At 36.0% G+C, this 18,167-nt stretch overlaps 1 protein-coding gene across 3 annotated transcripts; it reads right to left on the bottom strand.

Moving 5' to 3' along the window:
• Positions 1-592: 592 nt before the first annotated feature.
• On the bottom strand, positions 593-13,796 carry LOC135103542 (NAD(P)H-hydrate epimerase-like). Of its 3 annotated transcripts, none has more exons than XM_064009956.1 (7): positions 13,661-13,796; positions 8,315-8,438; positions 7,058-7,227; positions 6,298-6,524; positions 4,782-4,875; positions 4,253-4,391; positions 593-1,423 (listed from the first exon to the last, which is right to left on the bottom strand). In XM_064009956.1, exons 2-7 carry the CDS (start codon positions 8,430-8,432, stop codon positions 1,299-1,301), a joined length of 873 nt encoding a protein of 290 aa, XP_063866026.1. In that variant the 5' UTR covers positions 8,433-8,438; positions 13,661-13,796; the 3' UTR covers positions 593-1,298. The 3 variants fall into 3 exon arrangements, with proteins under 3 accessions (XP_063866026.1, XP_063866027.1, XP_063866028.1); XM_064009957.1 differs by lacking the exon at positions 13,661-13,796 and adding an exon at positions 13,177-13,314; XM_064009958.1 differs by lacking the exon at positions 13,661-13,796 and adding an exon at positions 12,933-13,059.
• Positions 13,797-18,167: the final 4,371 nt, after the last annotated feature.

The raw sequence follows: 18,167 nt of genomic DNA, 5'->3' as shown, positions 1-18,167 counted from the left end.
TCCTTATTAAAACAATATCAGCATATCTAAATGACAAATTTGTCTTAAAAACCAAATAAAGTTTATTTGTAATGCTGATCATAGTAATAGTTCCATTTAAAAGGAAATGTCATGGTAGAGAGGTTGCCTGTGTAGAATGCTGAATGAAATGTACCAGACAGCATGACAAGACTTTATATTGTCATCTAACACAACTTCATGTTGTATTCTTCACATATTGCAATTATTCTGCTGGACACTGGCACCAACAGCACCATCTCGGTCTTTTCTCAAAACATTTATCTTTACGTCTATATTTATCCAGGGGTTGCTTTCATAGTCAGGGAAATTTCTTAACTGTAAAACCACCTTCAGAGGACCGAGTTTCATTGTTTCTTCACATCAATAGGTAAAGCCAGTCCAATGAAACCAAATCCAGTTTAATATACTCTCCAAGCTTAAGAAAACTCAGGAACCATCTTGGCATAACTTGTGGTCTGGTCTTTGGTTATCAAGAATAATCTGTTCTTATACTTACGCAGTGAATGCCTTCACTGAACTAAGCTGAGGTATTTCTTTGTCCAGATTGGTGATGAAGCAAAACGAAAAAAACGGTGTTCTCCCCAGAGAAATTTATTGTGGTACACCTTAAAGGTGCTTTCAATATCAATATTAAATATCTATTTCTGCATTCATTAATCAAACCATCTATGCATTTATTTAAAACCAAACTCTGTTTGTGGTCATAAAAACATGTCTCTATTCTGAGTTGGTGAATGACAAATATATCTTCTGTTGTCATCAGTTTTAACAGAAACTGATCAACAGTTGAATGGGAGGCGGCAGCGATATTTTACATTTAAAGCTACTTCTATATCCAGCAATATATACCATAAAAACTTTTACCTTCAAATTCTCTTAGATGTGCTTGTGTCAAATATTGGCACAAGCATATGACAATACGTCTAGCATGTAAATGAATTACCAAGTTCACATTTTGCAAAAAATTTACATCAGTCATCCTAACAAAGGCAGCATAAAACTTCAGTATTCACTATGTTGCATTGTCAACAGGACAAGTGTATTCATGAATGATACTGTAGTAATAATAAAGAATGAAAATTTTTCCATAGATTAACAAATGCATCTGTGAAATAATCATGTTTATTCGGGATGAAAAGAAAGTCTCAAAGATAACCATAATTATTTTATCACAAGTAACTGATATATATATGAAAATATCAAATGTATTTTGTTGAAACATTTTATATGAATTTATGTACTTTGATGTCAACTCATCAGACTGTTCCCAATTTACTCTACTGCTGAGTATTGGATGTCAGCACCACTGTCTGACTGGTGCCTGGATAAGGTGGAAGCTCCAGCTGATACTTCTCTTTCAACTTGGGAGGCACAAAACGTCCTCCTAAGACATGATAGCGACCTGCAATACAAAGAAAATAGTATGGCTACATAACTCACATCCAGTAAGCTTGCAGAACCATTTTATACTTTGTCTAAATGTACGGATCTGGCAATCCAGTCATTCAATACATAATGGTACTTGATACATGTGGTTAGCTTAATCAGCCCTTAGACATGGGGTTAAGAGTACAGAGGAAGTCAATAAAGTTGACATTATTCTTGGAAATTGTTCTCCTCAACTATCTTAGTAAAAACAGTTCAAATGCTTTCATATCTGGGAATTCCTGAAATTGCCTTGATGTTGCTTTAAATAAAAGTTCAGATTATCAGTATTTAATGAAATGTGAAAATGAAGCACTGTATTTTGTCATACAAGCAAATTTTTCACCCAAATTTACCACTATTTTGAGGCAAGATTTCATTAATGTAGTGATAGTGTATAAATCCTAAGTTACAGGGGAGCAGATGATCCTTATAAGCACCACATGCAAGGCAAATTGCAACGTGGTGAAACATGCTTGAATTAATTGTTGTTAATATCGTGAAACAGGCACTATGTAGCTAACCACCAATTTTTCTCATCTGATCCAGCCTGGTACTAAAAACAATAAATTAAAAGCATAAGCTTCTGCAGGTTAAAATCTACAGGTGCATCAATCAAATAGTAATTTACAATCCAGAGTTGCTTTTGGATAACATTTTAGAATGGCAGATCTTATGAAATGAGATTAGTAATTGTTGGCTGCTTATCTTGTCTACTTCAGCTCAATAACATAATTTTATTCAAACATTTCTCCCTTCATTACTATTTATTTTACACTGTCAGCCTTGTATGGGCTGTATATAAGGGTGATGTCGTTTCTAGGCTGTCCATACTTACAATACAATACCAAAACCACATCTCGTATGCTAGTCAGACAAAAAAAACATGCACATATGGCAAAATGACATTAAATATTAATCATCTAAACCTATTAAATATTAATCATCTAAACCTGTATTTAAGTAATGCCAATTCTATTAGAGTTACTAGATATGAATTCTACTTATGGATAGTCGACGGGAGCAATTTTCAGGAAGGAGTCATTCCTCACATCACTTAATTCTCTCTCCTTCCATGTTATAAAGGATGACTAAAAAGACAGCAAGAAAACTGAGAACTTCCTCTTTGTTTTCCCTACCCTGGGGCATGGCATAAAGAAGTAGGGATTTACTTTGGCTCACCAGTTAATAAACACTCCTAGTTTATATAAGCCATATATATATATATATATATATATATATATATATATATATATATATATATATATATATATATATATATATATATATATATATATATATATATATATAGATTATAGGTTGCAGAATCCTGAATCCCATGTTAAATTGCTCATATTCAACTCATATCTCCTCCCTTATTTATTGACCAATTTCTTTCATTCAAAAAGGATTTTAATCAGGAAGGATGGGAGATCATGGTCTGCTATCATTTTTCTTATACAATGTTTTTTTTTTCTTTTAGTTTGATGAAAAATAGAAAAATTTGACTCAAATATTTGTCAAAAATCAAAATCAACTTCAAACAATAGTTTCAATACCAGACATTATTAATTTATCATATTTTCATAAGCTGCAGTAGCTCATATTTGAGTAACAGGAATAACAACAGAGATCATTTTTATATGGCAAAATCCGCCATTTTGAGATATCAAGCGATACAGTTGAAGGAGTTAGTGTAATTTACCTATTACAGCTAAGGACTTGAAATTCACCGGATATATACATCAGGATATGTGGAAAGAGCAGACATAGTTTCCTTAGTTTCCTTTAGTTACTCTGATTGGTTTTGTACATAGGCCTAAAGCGATTCATGATTTCATGCTTGAATTTGCACATGGGGGACGGGTCGGTAACAGAATTTTATTATACTTTGCCATATTTCTAGGTAAAAACTAGTGTTCCACTATTTAAATTAAATTATATATTAATGCAAAAGATATCAGATACAGATACGTAATCTGTTGGATTTATGAATATATATATATATATATATATATATATATATATATATATATATATATATATATATATATATATATATATATATATATATATATATATATATGTATTTTTATTTTTTATATAAATTCCAGAAATATTAGTTAGAGCAAAAAATTCCCATTCTTTGTAGTACACAGAGAGAGAACCGTAGATTTTCATAGGAGACTAAAGAAAAAGGACTATCAGAAAAAAAAATCTGGGAAAAGAAAAAATTTATCATGCATGTGTCACAGCATGTGAAGCTGTGGAATTTCATGATAGACACCTCACTGCATTAGGTAAAAAGAAAAAGTTTCATAATCATGTCAAAAAAAAAATGTGGAAAAATGCAGAATATGACAAATAAATAAATAAATAAATAAATAAATAAATAAATAAAAGATCAGGCTGACCCCGTACAACCTCCCCTTATATTTCTTTTAGCTAAATCTTATATATATATATATATATATATATATATATATATATATATATATATATATATATATATATATATATATATATATATATATATGACCTAGCTAAAAGAAATATCAACTTCAAACAATAGTTTCAATACCAGACATTATTAATTTATCATATTTTCTTATATATATATATATATATATATATATATATATATATATATATATATATATATATATATATATATATATATATATATATATATATATATATATATATATACTCTTTGCACATAAACTTATAACACAACTATAATTAAAAGCACATTACTATGAAACTACAGCTGCATCTTAACAAACAAGATACATGGATCACAAACCCTTAAAATGTTTAGCACACAGCTTTGGAGCAGTGAGGGAGACCAACATGTCTGGTGCTATGGATGGAACATCTTTGGGTGGGCCATCTTCCACATGCCAACCCGACGGTATGTCAACACTGATGACTGGCACTGTGGTCTACAGAGAAGATTAACAATGCTTATAACATAGAATGTAGCAAAATAATCCTGTATTATACCTATTGAAGATGTGTTAATGAAATATCATATGAAAATATACAATGCCTGTACAGTCTATGTGGAAAGTTAGTTCACAGGGTGATGGGCGAAAAGGTTAATCACATTTTCTAATTCATAGCAAAAAGTGAGTTCACTTGTAGCACAAAATCTCTATTCACTGATCCATTGGCAATAATGATGTCGTGGCAGTGGTGTGACAGAATTGCTACGCTTAACTGTTCTGTGAAGGGAATTACCTGAGGGAACCCTGCATCAGTTACGGAACTAAAGATATCCTGGGTTCAAGTATACTTTGGACTGACCAATCAACAATCAATCTGATACATACTTGAAAAAGAATTTCCAGGATGGGGACAAAGAGTGGCCGTACAGGAGGTTTGAAGCTGAAGCCAAAGAGGGCATCAACAATCAAGTCATATTCTCTGGAATACAGATAAGTACAGTTAAAATTTTTTAGGCTTATTTTGCATGTAAAGCAAAATATGGACATTTAAGATGTAACTGGAGCAGGATCATATAATTGACAAGTCAATTAACTCCTGATCAAAGAACAAGGTTTCATCAAATAAAAAATCCATACTAGCAATTTTCATGTATCCACATATATAACTATATATATGGTTTCTCCACATCTGAGGTATCATAGTTTGCAACTGTATGATGACTCTACTGCAGAATTATGATTTCATATGAGATATGTAAAAAGCTTGAATAGAAAGTGGCTGATGGCTGGCAACTTAATTTCTACTGTTGCCTTGCTTTCCTACAGGAATTTTCAACAAAGGATCACCCAGGCAGAAATTTATTTTAGAAATACACTAACTTTTGCATTCACACCATTTCAAACTTCTCCATCTGCTCCTCTCTCCCATGTTAGAAGAGATGTTCCTTCTGTCTATAAAGTATTTACCATCTATGTATTCCTCCTTATTCACTTTATAGTTCTCCACTTCCAAGGCCTGCTTGTTAAGATCCAATACCTGATACATTTTTCCATTATTACCCACAACCTTCCATTTCCATCTACTCCACAGTCATTTCACCATCCTAATGCTGTGAAATCTTCACTGCCTAATGCTTAGGTGTCATACCTACATGTACCCTTCAATTTTTGACTACTGCTTTGGACCCTATTCAGGGACCAGCATCTCAGTAAAACATTTTTTTTTCTTTTTTACTTTTGTTGCCTTTGGCTGGTGTCCCTCCTACATAAAGAAAAAAAAACTAGTTGCTTCACCACAGATGGATCTCTCTCTCTCTCTCTCTCTCTCTCTCTCTCTCTCTCTCTCTCTCTCTCTCTCTCTCTCTCTCTCTCTCTCTAATAAATGCAGTCTTGCAGACTTTTAGCCCATGACAGGATCACATAATATTGTTCTGATATATTTCTTGATTGATAATCTCACATTATCTGACCAATGACTTCTCATTCTACTTTATTTAGTACATCTGTTATCTTTTACAACCTAATAAATTAGTACCCTAGCATACAATTTCTTTGGAATACTTAGATAACAGATGTCTCACTTTCTGACTTTGCTCAACCGACAATGACACATCATATTTGATAAACTCAGGCACCTAAAAGTAAATAATAAAATAAAATTTCCTATATCTCTGTGGATTATAAAGCACCAATAGACAAAGATTCCACATTTCATAACCAGCTGCCTTTTTTAAATTTTTTATGTATCAATGCACAATCAAATAAGTTGGATAACTGATATAAAAGTTCAACAGACTTACACATGTTGAATGAATTAGTGAATAGAAATGCATTTAATTATAAAAGAAGACTCAAGAGCATAAATTCATATGAAAAAAAAATCGCATTAATCATTACTCACTTGTCAAGAGCAGAAAGATCTGGCATTGCCTCAATAAAGGGTATATCAAACATATGACATTGTTTCACTAAGTTGTTGAAGAGTGGTTTGTCATTTGGCTTGGGGTACAGGATGACTGGTGAAAACCCCAGGAATTTGAGATGCCTGGAGCACACAAGCCCATCTCCACCATTATTTCCAGGACCGCAGCACACCAATACAGATTTCTTCTGCTCTGGGTTGTATGCCTGTTTAATGATATACAGCTGATCAGTTCTCTCTCCCCAAAGAGACCTGAAGGTTCCAATGTGAGGGATTCCTTGTGAATACAAGTGAATTTACATCTTGCCTACCAGATTTTACAGGCAATGTTGACCTAAAGTACATAAAATATATGCACATATTATAAACAAATATCCTACTTAGATTCTTAAAGTAAATGGCATTTAAGGAACTCAGCTATTCATACATCCCTCATATTTCCAATACACATGATGAATCATTTGCAAATTTCCTGCTGGAGTACAGGGCTTCCTTTCTTCCTTCTTTTTTTTTATTTAATTTGTCTACAAAAGCTAGACATTCTTTAGGAAGAAGGGAGAAAGTAGAACAATGGCAATGTTAATGTAATTACAGACATTGCCTTTCAAAACAATAATTCACTGATAAACACAAGATCATGGATGGCTTAAGGAATAGATACAGGTGTGCAGTTCACATGTATTCTTTATTGCAAAGATAGGCAATGTTTTTGAAGCTGATGGCAAAAAGTGTCACCCACCTCAGCAATGGCATGTGCACAGCTCATTCCTGCCAGTTCCATCAGCTGGTCTACACTGAACTGATAATCATTAAACAGTTCTAAATCAACGTTGACAGCTTCCTGCTGGTTTAAGTATCGCACCGTTGCCATTGTTCGGGATACGAGATGTTGAGATGGGTTGTAAGTACCTAAGTATAAAATAAAACTTTTAGCAATAAATAAAAAATATAGTGTACTCAGTTATTAGTTAAGTGTCAAGTATTTCCTTCTTCTTATGACTTGAACTCTTTCCAGAGGGAGGTTTCAAGACACTTATTCTACAATATTTGAGTTTTCTATTTGAACTCTCTTGAGAAATGGCATTAAGTGGGCTTTTTTTTTTTCAAACTAAATCTTTTGAACCTGGCCAGTGGCCTTCTTAATATTTTCTGTATATCACATGAGATCAGTGTACCTGGTTAATTAACTAGTGGCTGGCTCTGATTGTGACTCAAATCAACATGGCCAAAATATGAAAGGGTACAATATAATGTGAGGGCTATCCAGATATCTGCTGTAAGTCTTTAAAAAAATAATAAACAAAATAAAATTAAATCAAATAATATTAATAATAATAATAATAATAATAATAATAATAATAATAATAATAATAATAATAAAAATAATAATAATATTATTATTATCATTATCATTATAATAATAATAATAATAATAATAATAATAATAATAATAATAATAATAATAATAATAATAATTAATAATAATAATAAATAAATAAATAAATAAATAAATAATAATAATAAAAATAATAATAATATGACAATACTTAATTGCAAGTTGCAACACTGATTTAAATCAACCTAGTTGCAAAAAGAACAGTATCATAACTTAAAGTTATATGTTCCTTTTCAATGAAATTAGAATAAAACTTTATCTGAAAAGGAATTCCAATAACCTAAGATTTAAGCCTTTTACACTAAACAAGCCTTTGTTAACAATTATGGAAGACTACCACAAAAAAGATTCTTATGATATACTAAAATACACAAAGATATCTTCATAATACTGTGATGACTTTAAGACAAAAACAGTAAATTTGCAAACACACACACACACACACACACACACACACACACACACACACACACAAATCTATCTGATATATATATATATATATATATATATATATATATATATATATATATATATATATATATATATATATATATATATATATATATATACAGATGCATAACAATAATCATTCTTACATACCTTTCTGGAAAAACGATACACAACGTGGTGTGTGTGTACCCTGGCTCAGCACTTCCTTGATCCTGGTGGCAAGTCTTGCCCCACCAATATAAATGCTCTGCCTATTAAGGGCAAACATTCACACCTAAAGGAAAGGAAAGAAGACTGTACCAACACTAACATCATTAGTGTAATATTCTGTAGACATCTGTGTGAATACCATGACATACATATATACTTTAATTTTTTTTTTTTTTAGTTTATATTTTTCTTCTCATTTTCTAACAATCCCTATAGAAAGAAAATCCTCCAATTCTGGTGAATTTCTTCAGAAAAAAATTATGCTACCAAGAAATTTTTATCGCAAAAATAAGAATCCTATGTGGTAATATCTTTTTATTGAAATGTTTTTCATATTATACGTATATTAATATGGTTACAATATCAAGAATTTATATTTTCAATCACTTTCAGTATTCTTGAGGATCCCCATATTTTTTTTATTTTTCTTAATAATTTTAATTGACAGTACAGTACAATAAAAATGGCTTTTTATCCCGGTATCATTATGTAGATCCAAAAATTTGTTAAAAATACTAACAAACTCAAGATGAAGGCTTCCTTGACATAAGTTACAATATGGATAGAGTACGAGGTGTGTCATTAAAGTTCCAGGACTGGTGTCCTAAAAGATGAATTTCAAACCCAAGCCACAAACCACCATATTTCCCCTTCAAAGTAATCCTTCTGGAGTATACAACTGCGCTCCCAACCCTCTACAGTCACTAATCTTTTTCTTACGTGCTTTTAAAATCATGTCCTCTGTTGCAGGTCGTTTAACAATGAGCGCTGAACAGCGAACAAACTTGAAGTTTTTGGTGCAGTTGGGGAAAACGCCGTCAGAAGCACTGGGTATGCTGCAAAAAGTGTACGGGGATGAGACAATGTCACGCTCACGTGTTTTTGAGTGGTGCAAGAGGTTCAAAGAGGGCCGGGAGGACGTGGAAGATGACCCCAGGAGTGGAAGACCCTCAACGAGCAGGAATGAGGCCAATGTTGAGCGTGTCAAGCAGATGGTGCGTGACGATCGTCGGTTGACTGTTCGAAAGATCGCAGATGAGCTTGGCATGAACCACAACAGCGTGTGGAAGATTATCACTGAAGATCTGGGCATGCGGAAAGTCTGTGCGAAGATGGTGCCGAGACTCCTGAACGATGACCAGAAGGGACGACGCATGCAGGTGTGTCAGGACATCCTCGAGCGTCTGGAAACTGAACCAGACTTGCTCAGGAGAGTCATCACCGGCGATGAGTCCTGGGTATTTGAGTACGACCCGGAGACCAAACGCCAGAGCCTTCAATGGAAGAGTCCGGCGTCGCCACGGCCGAAGAAAGCAAGGCAGTCCAGGTCCAGCTTCAAGGTCATGTTGATCGCTTTCTTCGATGTGAGGGGCATCGTCCACTGCGAGTTCTTGCCACAGGGCCAGACAGTCAACCAACATGTGTACAAAGAAGTACTGCGGCGTCTGCTTCGTGCAGTGCGCGAGAAGAGGCGGGAGTTGTGGCAGGGCAACTCGTGGCTGCTTCACCACGACAATGCGCCTGCTCACAATGCCCTGAGCATCAGAGAGTTCTTGGCCAAGAAGAACATCGCCGTGCTGGAGCAACCGCCCTACTCACCTGACCTCGCTCCGTGCGACTTCTTCCTCTTCCCCAAGCTCAAGGAGGTCATGAAGGGGACCCGTTTTGATGATGCGGACGACATCAAAAAGGCCGTGACGACGGAGCTGAGGAGCATCCCGCAAGAATCCTTCCAGCAGTGCATGCAAGCCTGGCAGAGAAGGATGGACAAGTGCATGCGGTGCCAGGGGGATTACTTCGAAGGAGATAACCTATAGTTTGTAGCCTGGATGTGAAATAAAACTTGTGTGGCACCAGTCCTGGAACTTTAATGACACACCTCGTACACTTTCCACTGAAAATACTTTTCATAATGCAAAGGTAATGGATTGATTCTCCCATTGATTAGCACTTTTATATTTTTATTTTCATGGACCTTTAATGTATATTCTGATTGTACTTTGTTTCTCCACTGTGATGAACCTATAATAAGTATTATTGGAGTTTATAAGCCATCACTTACCTCATTTCTATGATAATTGAGACTTTTAAGACATATTTCTTCTACAGTCTTTCTGTTGCAACTTGACAGTCAACATGGCTGCCACCTACGTGGTCTTCTTCAACATTACTACTGAATGCTCCCTATGTTAGGTTAGCTTAGGTTTAACATTTTCTTAACAAATTTATATTAATTCTGGGTTAGATTAGGTTAGGTCTGGTTCGGTTGAGTTAGTCAGGTTAAGTTTTGATTATGTTAGGTTAGGTTTAATATTTTCTTAATGATTTTATTTTTTCTGGGTTGTTGTGCTCTGCCACGACAGTCTTTGTGTGGGCCAAATAAAAATTGAAAATGTCCAAGCTTGAAAACTACTGGCTTGCATAGGAAAGACTATAGATAATTACCAAAATATGTTTTAGAAGTAAAAAAAAAATTGAGCTGACAGGATATAAACTCCAGTATTACCCCATAATATCTACTTCAATCATATTAACTGAAAGTACTAAGTTCCCCCAAAATTGGTAAAATTATATAAGTGCACCTACCTAACATTTTTTGGACAAAACAAATTTTTTCTGATAAATTTTTATGTGCTTTGAATGAATCTAGTAATCGTTTCTGCCACAAATCAACAGTTTTTTTTATATACCCCCCTCTCACACATGTAAAACAAGCAGAGATTCATCCAAAAAACACCAAAAGCTACCAGAAAAATGACACTCAAAAGACAGCTTAACTAAACCTAACCTAACCAAACTAAACCTAACTAAAACCTAATCTAACTAAACCTAACCCAATGAAACCTAACTAAACCTAACCTAACCTACTCTAACTAAACCTAACCCAAGCTAACCTAACTAAACCTAACCTAACCTGAGCTACCTTAACAATAAACCTGATAAAAATTAATGGTTAATCTTACAAATAGCAGCTCCTCATGGATAAGCTAAATTATGCATATATGGTAATGAATACTCACTGTACAACATGTGTGGTGGTTTTGTTTTGGGGACACATATGGTTACATTACTGCGACATGATTCATATTGCACTGCATCAAAAATTCTAAGTCCATGCCAATGAGGCTAGCTTGGCGAGATACAGTGTAATGTGTGTGTTAGTATGCTGGTATGCAGGTACTGTGACTGCATTGTCACCATAGTAACTAGACCTGTGACAGGTATTTTATTCACCACTGTATTTCTAACTGATATTTTTATTGCAGTCAATGCAAATTAATTATCATATTAATATGTAATCAAATAAGGCTTTATGCATCACACATTTATACTGCATATAGTGCCACTAATTCAAATGGCCTTTGTTTTTTGGAATTAGTTTGTGTGTAGTCTTCCACAAGGGTATGAAAGGCAGCAGGGGAGCTGCCATGCCAGTTCTACCTTCATCATGGCATCAGACACGTGTACAGGTTGCGATCTGGGTCTACTCAATTTTTTTCCTGCACTAGAGTGGGAAGCCCAGGGATCTGTACATTTTATGAATACTTCCAAATCATTGTTAGTGTGGTGTCCTGGTGTAATATTAAGTTAGATTAATATCCATAAGGGGGATCCAGGGGAGGAAGCTTCCCAGCTAGTTTAAGCTATGTTAGGTAATGTTAGGTCTGGTTAGATTAGATATTGTTAGGTTAAGTTAGGTTAGGTTAGAATCCTTAAGGAGGGTCCAGGGAGGGCAAAGTCCCCACAGCTACTTTAGGTTAGGTAATGTTAGGTGGGTGGGGCAATATCCCTCTGTTTGTTGACTATATTTTAGGTTTTTCTCCCAAAAGTGGTGTTTTCTCAGACTTTTAAGGTTTCCAAATTTACCCTATTTTGGCATTCCCCATCCTGAAACCCCAATTTCCCACCAAGTCCCCAAGTTTGCTACTCCTGGAGAGGAGCAAGAATAGAATACAGAGCACTGCTACTGGTAAGAGTTGCCAAATTAATATATCTAGAATGAACAATTTACAGTGATAAAGATATACACCACTGTGTTATATATTGCACAAATACTTCACTGAGAACATTTTTTTTTACCGAGACAGGTGCACTTATTTAATAATACCCAAAAATTAAAGTAATTGGTATTTCTTGATAAGAAGTCCACCCCCCCAATTCCCCACCCAACATCTCCTCACCCCTCAAACAAGCTAGGATGCCTGTAGGGTATTATGGGTTTTGGGAGGAGGGGGGATAAAAGAAAAATTATGGGTGTTCATAAACCTAAGGAAACTTCCCTTAATATTTCGGGAATATTGGAAATTTTGCTATATGTAATTTGATAGCTACCTTTGGGAGAATATTTCCCTAGCCTATCCTTGCCGGGATGGGGATGCGCCCTCCCTTGCCCCCCTACCCCCATAGACATTAACCTAACCTACTATAACCTAAGCTAATCTAGCTAGTGAGGCTGCCCTCCCCTTGACCACCCTCTCGGTTCCCTAACCTACCATAAGCTAGCACAATCTAACCTAACCTAACGAGGGACCTCAAAAATTATACCATTGTGCCTTACCGGTGTGGTGTGGAGATTCTCTGGGAGATGGAGGTGGGTAGTTTGGTGGCTTCCTTAATGAATATATGGAACTTATTCTTTGTCTGTATACTGCATCCTAAACATTGTTGTTGCTAAATATCCCACAGTGAATTTTTCCTGCCGAACATTGGCACTTTTCGTTTCACCTCTCTCCACTGGCAAGCCATATTTTAAAAAATGACAGCGAGCCTCTATCAGAAATAAAAATAAAAACTAAACTTACCGTGGATAGTCGTAATTGGTGGCCTCACAAATGGCAGCGCTTGATTGGAGGGGCCACCTTTATAGATACCATGAAATACTGATATGCCGCTACCCACAAATCCCAGTTATAAACAATATAAGTTTGATATGCCGCTACCCACAAATCCCATTTATAAACAATATAAATTTATATAAATGTTTACTCTTGACTGGTGCAAGGCTCGTTGGATTTAGAATGTCGAATTTCGCCACGTTTTCGAGTGCTATTACAGCTATACTAGACACGTGCTCCCCCTCATTTTATTTTATTTAATTATTATTATTATTACTTATTTATTTATTTATTTTTACGTTTACGGCAGTCACCAGGCCTTCTACGTGACATGCGAGTTTCGTGCTTGTATGTTACACGGACTTCTTTTCCAGATTTTCCCAACTGGTACACACATATTTACTAGAAATGTAGATCAAAGCGTTTAATGCAAATCAAATTTTCAACTAACCTCTGTCTGTATTGTATCGAGGAAAATGCTTGCAGTTTTGTGACACTTGTCCTCTGCACATTCACCGGCCAGCTCTGCCACCAGTGTGTTTACATATTCAGCCTCACAGCTGACGACTACTGAGCCCGTGTTTTTTTTTTTTTTTTTTTTTTTTTTTCTTTTTTTTTATGTAGGAAGGACACTGGCCAAGGGCAACAAAAATCTAATAAAAGAATGCCCACTGAAATGCCAGTCCCATAAAAGGGTCAAAGCAGTTGTCAAAAATTGATGAATAAGTGTCTTGAAACTTGCCTCTTGAAGGAATTCAAGTCATAGGAAGGTGGAAATACAGAAGCAGGCAGGGAGTTCCAGAGTTTACCAGAGAAAGGGATGAATGATTGAGAATACTGGTTAACTCTTGCGTTAGAGAGGTGGACAGAATAGGGGTGAGAGAAAGAAGAAAGTCTTGTGCAGCGAGGCCTCGGGAGAAGGGGAGGCATGCAGTTAGCAAGATCAGAAGAGCAGTTAGCATGAAAATAACGGTAGAAGACAGCTAGATATGCAACATTGCGGCGGTGAGAGAGAGGCTGAAGACAGTCAGTTAGAGGAGAGGAGTTGATGAGACGAAAAGCTTTTGATTCCACCCTGTCTAGAAGAACAGTATGAGTGGAACGCCCCCCCCCCCAGACATGTGAAGCATACTCCATACATGGACGGATAAGGCCCCTGTACAGAGTTAGCAGCTGGGGGAGGTGAGAAAAACTGGCGGAGACGTCTCAGAACACCTAATTTCATAGAAGCTGTTTTAGCTAGAGATGAGATGTGAAGTTTCCAGTTCAGATTATAAGTAAAAGACAGACCGAGGATGTTCAGTGTAGAAGAGGGGGACAGTTGAGTGTCACTGAAGAAGAGGGGATAGTTGTCTGGAAGGTTGTGTCAAGTTGATAGATGGAGGAATTGAGTTTTTGAGGCATTGAACAATACCAAGTTTGCTCTGCCACAATCAGAAATTTTAGAAAGATCAGAAGTCAAGCGTTCTGTGGCTTCCCTGCGTGATATGTTTACCTCCCGAAGGGTTGGACGTCTATGAAAAGACGTGGAAAAGTGCAGGGTGGTATCATCAGCGTAGGAGTGGATAGGACAAGAAGTTTGGTTTAGAAGATCATTAATGAATAATAAGAAGAGAGTGGGTGACAGGACAGAACCCTGAGGAACACCACTGTTAATAGATTTAGGAGAAGAACAGTGACCGTCTACCACAGCAGCAATAGAACGGTCAGAAAGGAAACTTGAGATGAAGTTACAGAGAGAAGGATAGAAACCGTAGGAGGGTAGTTTGGAAATCAAAGCTTTGTGCCAGACTCTATCAAAAGCTTTTGATATGTCCAAGGCAACAGCAAAAGTTTCACCAAAATCTCTAAAAGAGGATGATCAAGACTCAGTAAGGAAAGCCAGATCACCAGTAGAGCGGCCTTGACGGAACCCATACTGACGATCAAATAGAAGGTTGTGAAGTTGTAGATGTTTAAGAATCTTCCTGTTGAGGATAGACTCAAAAACTTTAGATAGGCAGGAAATTAAAGCAATAGGACGGTAGTTTGAGGGATTAGAACGGTCACCCTTTTTAGGAACAGGTTGAATGTAGGCAAACTTCCAGCAAGAAGGAAAGGTAGATGTTGACAGACAGAGCTGAAAGAGTTTGACTAGGCAAGGTGCAAGCACGGAGGCACAGTTTCGGAGAACAATAGGAGGGACCCCATCAGGTCCATAAGCCTTCCGAGGGTTTAGGCCAGCGAGGGCATGGAAAACATCATTGCGAAGAATTTTAATACGTGGCATGAAGTAGTCAGAGGGTGGAGGAGAGGGAGGAACAAGCCCAGAATCGTCCAAGATAGAGTTTTTAGCAAAGGTTTGAGCGAAGAGTTCAGCTTTAGAAATAGATGTGATAGCAGTGGTGCCATCTGGTTGAAATAGAGGAGGGAAAGAAGAAGAAGCAAAGTTATTGGAGATATTTTTGGCTAGATGCCAGAAATCACGAGGGGAGTTAGATCTTGAAAGGTTTTGACATTTTCTGTTAATGAAGGAGTTTTTGGCTAGTTGGAGAACGGACTTGGCATGGTTCCGGGCAGAAATATAAAGTGCATGAGATTCTGGTGATGGAAGGCTTAAGTACCTTTTGTGGGCCACCTCTCTCATGTATAGCACGAGAACAAGCTGTGTTAAACCAAGGTTTAGAAGGTTTAGGACGAGAAAAAGAGTGTGTGTTAGTTTCTTTTTCTCTTTCCCTAATGACATTAAGATTAATGTGTCTCTTAAGAATTAAAGATATTTAAGTTTCTAATGGTCTTATTTTCCGAAATATCACTTGAATCAGTTCTTAACAGTACATATTTTCTGATTCCTGTTGTGATGTTACAAAATATGTTTGTTGTTTGATGGAGTCCCAAAGTACAATAGCTATCTTAAGTACAAATTTGTAATTTATGGCCTCTTTCACACGGGAATTCTGTGCACGCGTCGAACGCGCGGTCAGAAACGCTCATTTTTGTACGCGCGTTTGCCACGCGTTCGCGTTTTGCTGACAGACCATCGTACTCCTATAGCCGCCCTGCCACCGTCACGTGATTCAGAAATTTACATTTGCCTGTTTGTGGGATATTCTATGATTGCACGTGCTTCTTTGCCTAGTATAAGATAGCAAATAATTTTCACATCCAACAATATTGGGGTCACACCGAAAATATTTTACTGAAAATACTTGCTCCAAATCTGAGTTGCTATCATTGTAAAAATGGCCAATTATCAAACCCCAAAACTTACTCAACAGCATGTCAGGGACTGGCACACTAAAGATCAAACACATGAAACATACATTAATCTAAAAATTTAGGACCACCAATAGAAGAGAACAACATAACCAATGAAGCAAAGCTCTGCTGACCGATCTAAGGAGTCACCAAAAATGGTGAAAATGATGGCTGTTTACTTTTATTTTAATTGTGACCTTTTGGTGTCTTCTATTACAAAATGCAATATTACTGTATAAGGTATTTATTACTCTATCAGGTACAAAAATTAAGTGACAGGCACCCTTCTGCTTTCACAGGAACTACCTACCTATTCACCAGGTCTATTGGGTAAAATATTTACAAAACCATTAAGACTGACTGACTGTGTTGTGTGGGAGACAAGACAACTGCCACCCTCCCAAGCTGCCTGAGGTAAGAGTAGTACACAAAAATCAAATTATTGACAACAATCACAAAAAATCTCCTCTTGGAACAATATAAACTGACTTAGCCATTACAGCAATATCACACACTTGAGTAATGGCTAACAGTATGCAGAATGAAATCCACAAGAGAAATTACATATAATAAATACCATAACATTTTCAACAAATTTATGAGATAACTATATATTTATTTCATTATCAAGTAGAGATATTGGTATCCATCTTTCGTCATGGCATCCTCATTCCTCTTCACAACCAGAAGACAAAAGTTTCTGAAGAAAATTTATCTTCATTTATATGTCATGTTATCCCCTTGCCAAGACAAGGTATCTATGTATACAGACATGTACATACATGCACTCAACTGCATTCATTCACATATTTGCCAGGAAGTGAATAAATATATCTATGTACAGATACCAGACCAACATCCACAATAAAAGGGGTAGATGAGACACAGCATCTCCATCCATACCCTAACATTCACAAGCATTCTCTCTTACCCTCTAAGGGAGGAATTGATTCCATACTGACCACACTGTGTAATGTCCAGTTGCAAAGAACATCATAGTCGCTTCGAATCAAAACCCAGCAGCAGAACTATTATGTCTCAACTGCACCATCCATACCCCTCCCCTCAAAGACACACTGCCCTCAAGACCACTGAGAATCCATCTGAGAAAATTACACCTTAAAAAAAAATAAATGGTCATAGATATTTGTAAAAGTTTCATGGTTGACTGTAAATTAAGTTAATGACAGATTGATGTAGTCTGTTACATCTGAATATCCTTTGACAATGAAAGGGTGAATATATTCATTAGGAGAAAATATTCTAATGTGTCACAACACATGCTCATTTTATAATGTGCTATTAGTAAAACCATGCACATCAGCAGCTACATCTTAATTCCCACACTTCATAATCAACTAGATGATTCTTTAAACAAAAGTGTTTTAATATATAAACAAAATTACCACAAATGAAAGTGAGTAAGAAAAGAATGTGAATCTGTTTCTCCATAATAGGTAAGCAGTTGAAATGTGATTTTTCCTCTGTGGCTATGCCATGGTTATTAGTAGAAATGAATACATTAAACTGACATTATTAAACATACTACATCTTGATTCCATAGTGTGATCACAATTTCCGTGGCTTCTGAAACATGACTGCATAGGCAGTACAATACAGGAAAAGAATTTTCATGCCTTTGGCCTGACCTAAAGTTTTCCACACTATATACTTTACCATAAGTCATTATTTAAGACTAATGAGACTAGCATGAGCCTTCA

The sequence above is a fragment of the Scylla paramamosain genome, chromosome 9, assembly GCF_035594125.1.
Source record: "Scylla paramamosain isolate STU-SP2022 chromosome 9, ASM3559412v1, whole genome shotgun sequence".
Lineage (NCBI taxonomy): Eukaryota > Metazoa > Arthropoda > Malacostraca > Decapoda > Portunidae > Scylla > Scylla paramamosain.
The sequence above is the reverse complement of the archived record's forward strand: the minus strand, read 5'-3'. Positions and strand labels throughout refer to the sequence as shown.

Bases quoted from the DNA above. Each gene is read 5' to 3' on its own strand.
- LOC135103542 (XM_064009956.1), bottom strand. From the start codon at position 8,432: ATGTTTGCCCTTAATAGGCAGAGCATTTATATTGGTGGGGCAAGACTT. The intron at 4,392-4,781 runs GTATGTATCAGA...TCTTCTCTGTAG, and splicing joins TCCTGGAAATTCTTTTTCAA to ACCACAGTGCCAGTCATCAG. The intron at 1,424-4,252 runs GTTTGTGATCCA...TTTGTATTGCAG, and splicing joins GTGTGCTAAACATTTTAAGG to GTCGCTATCATGTCTTAGGA.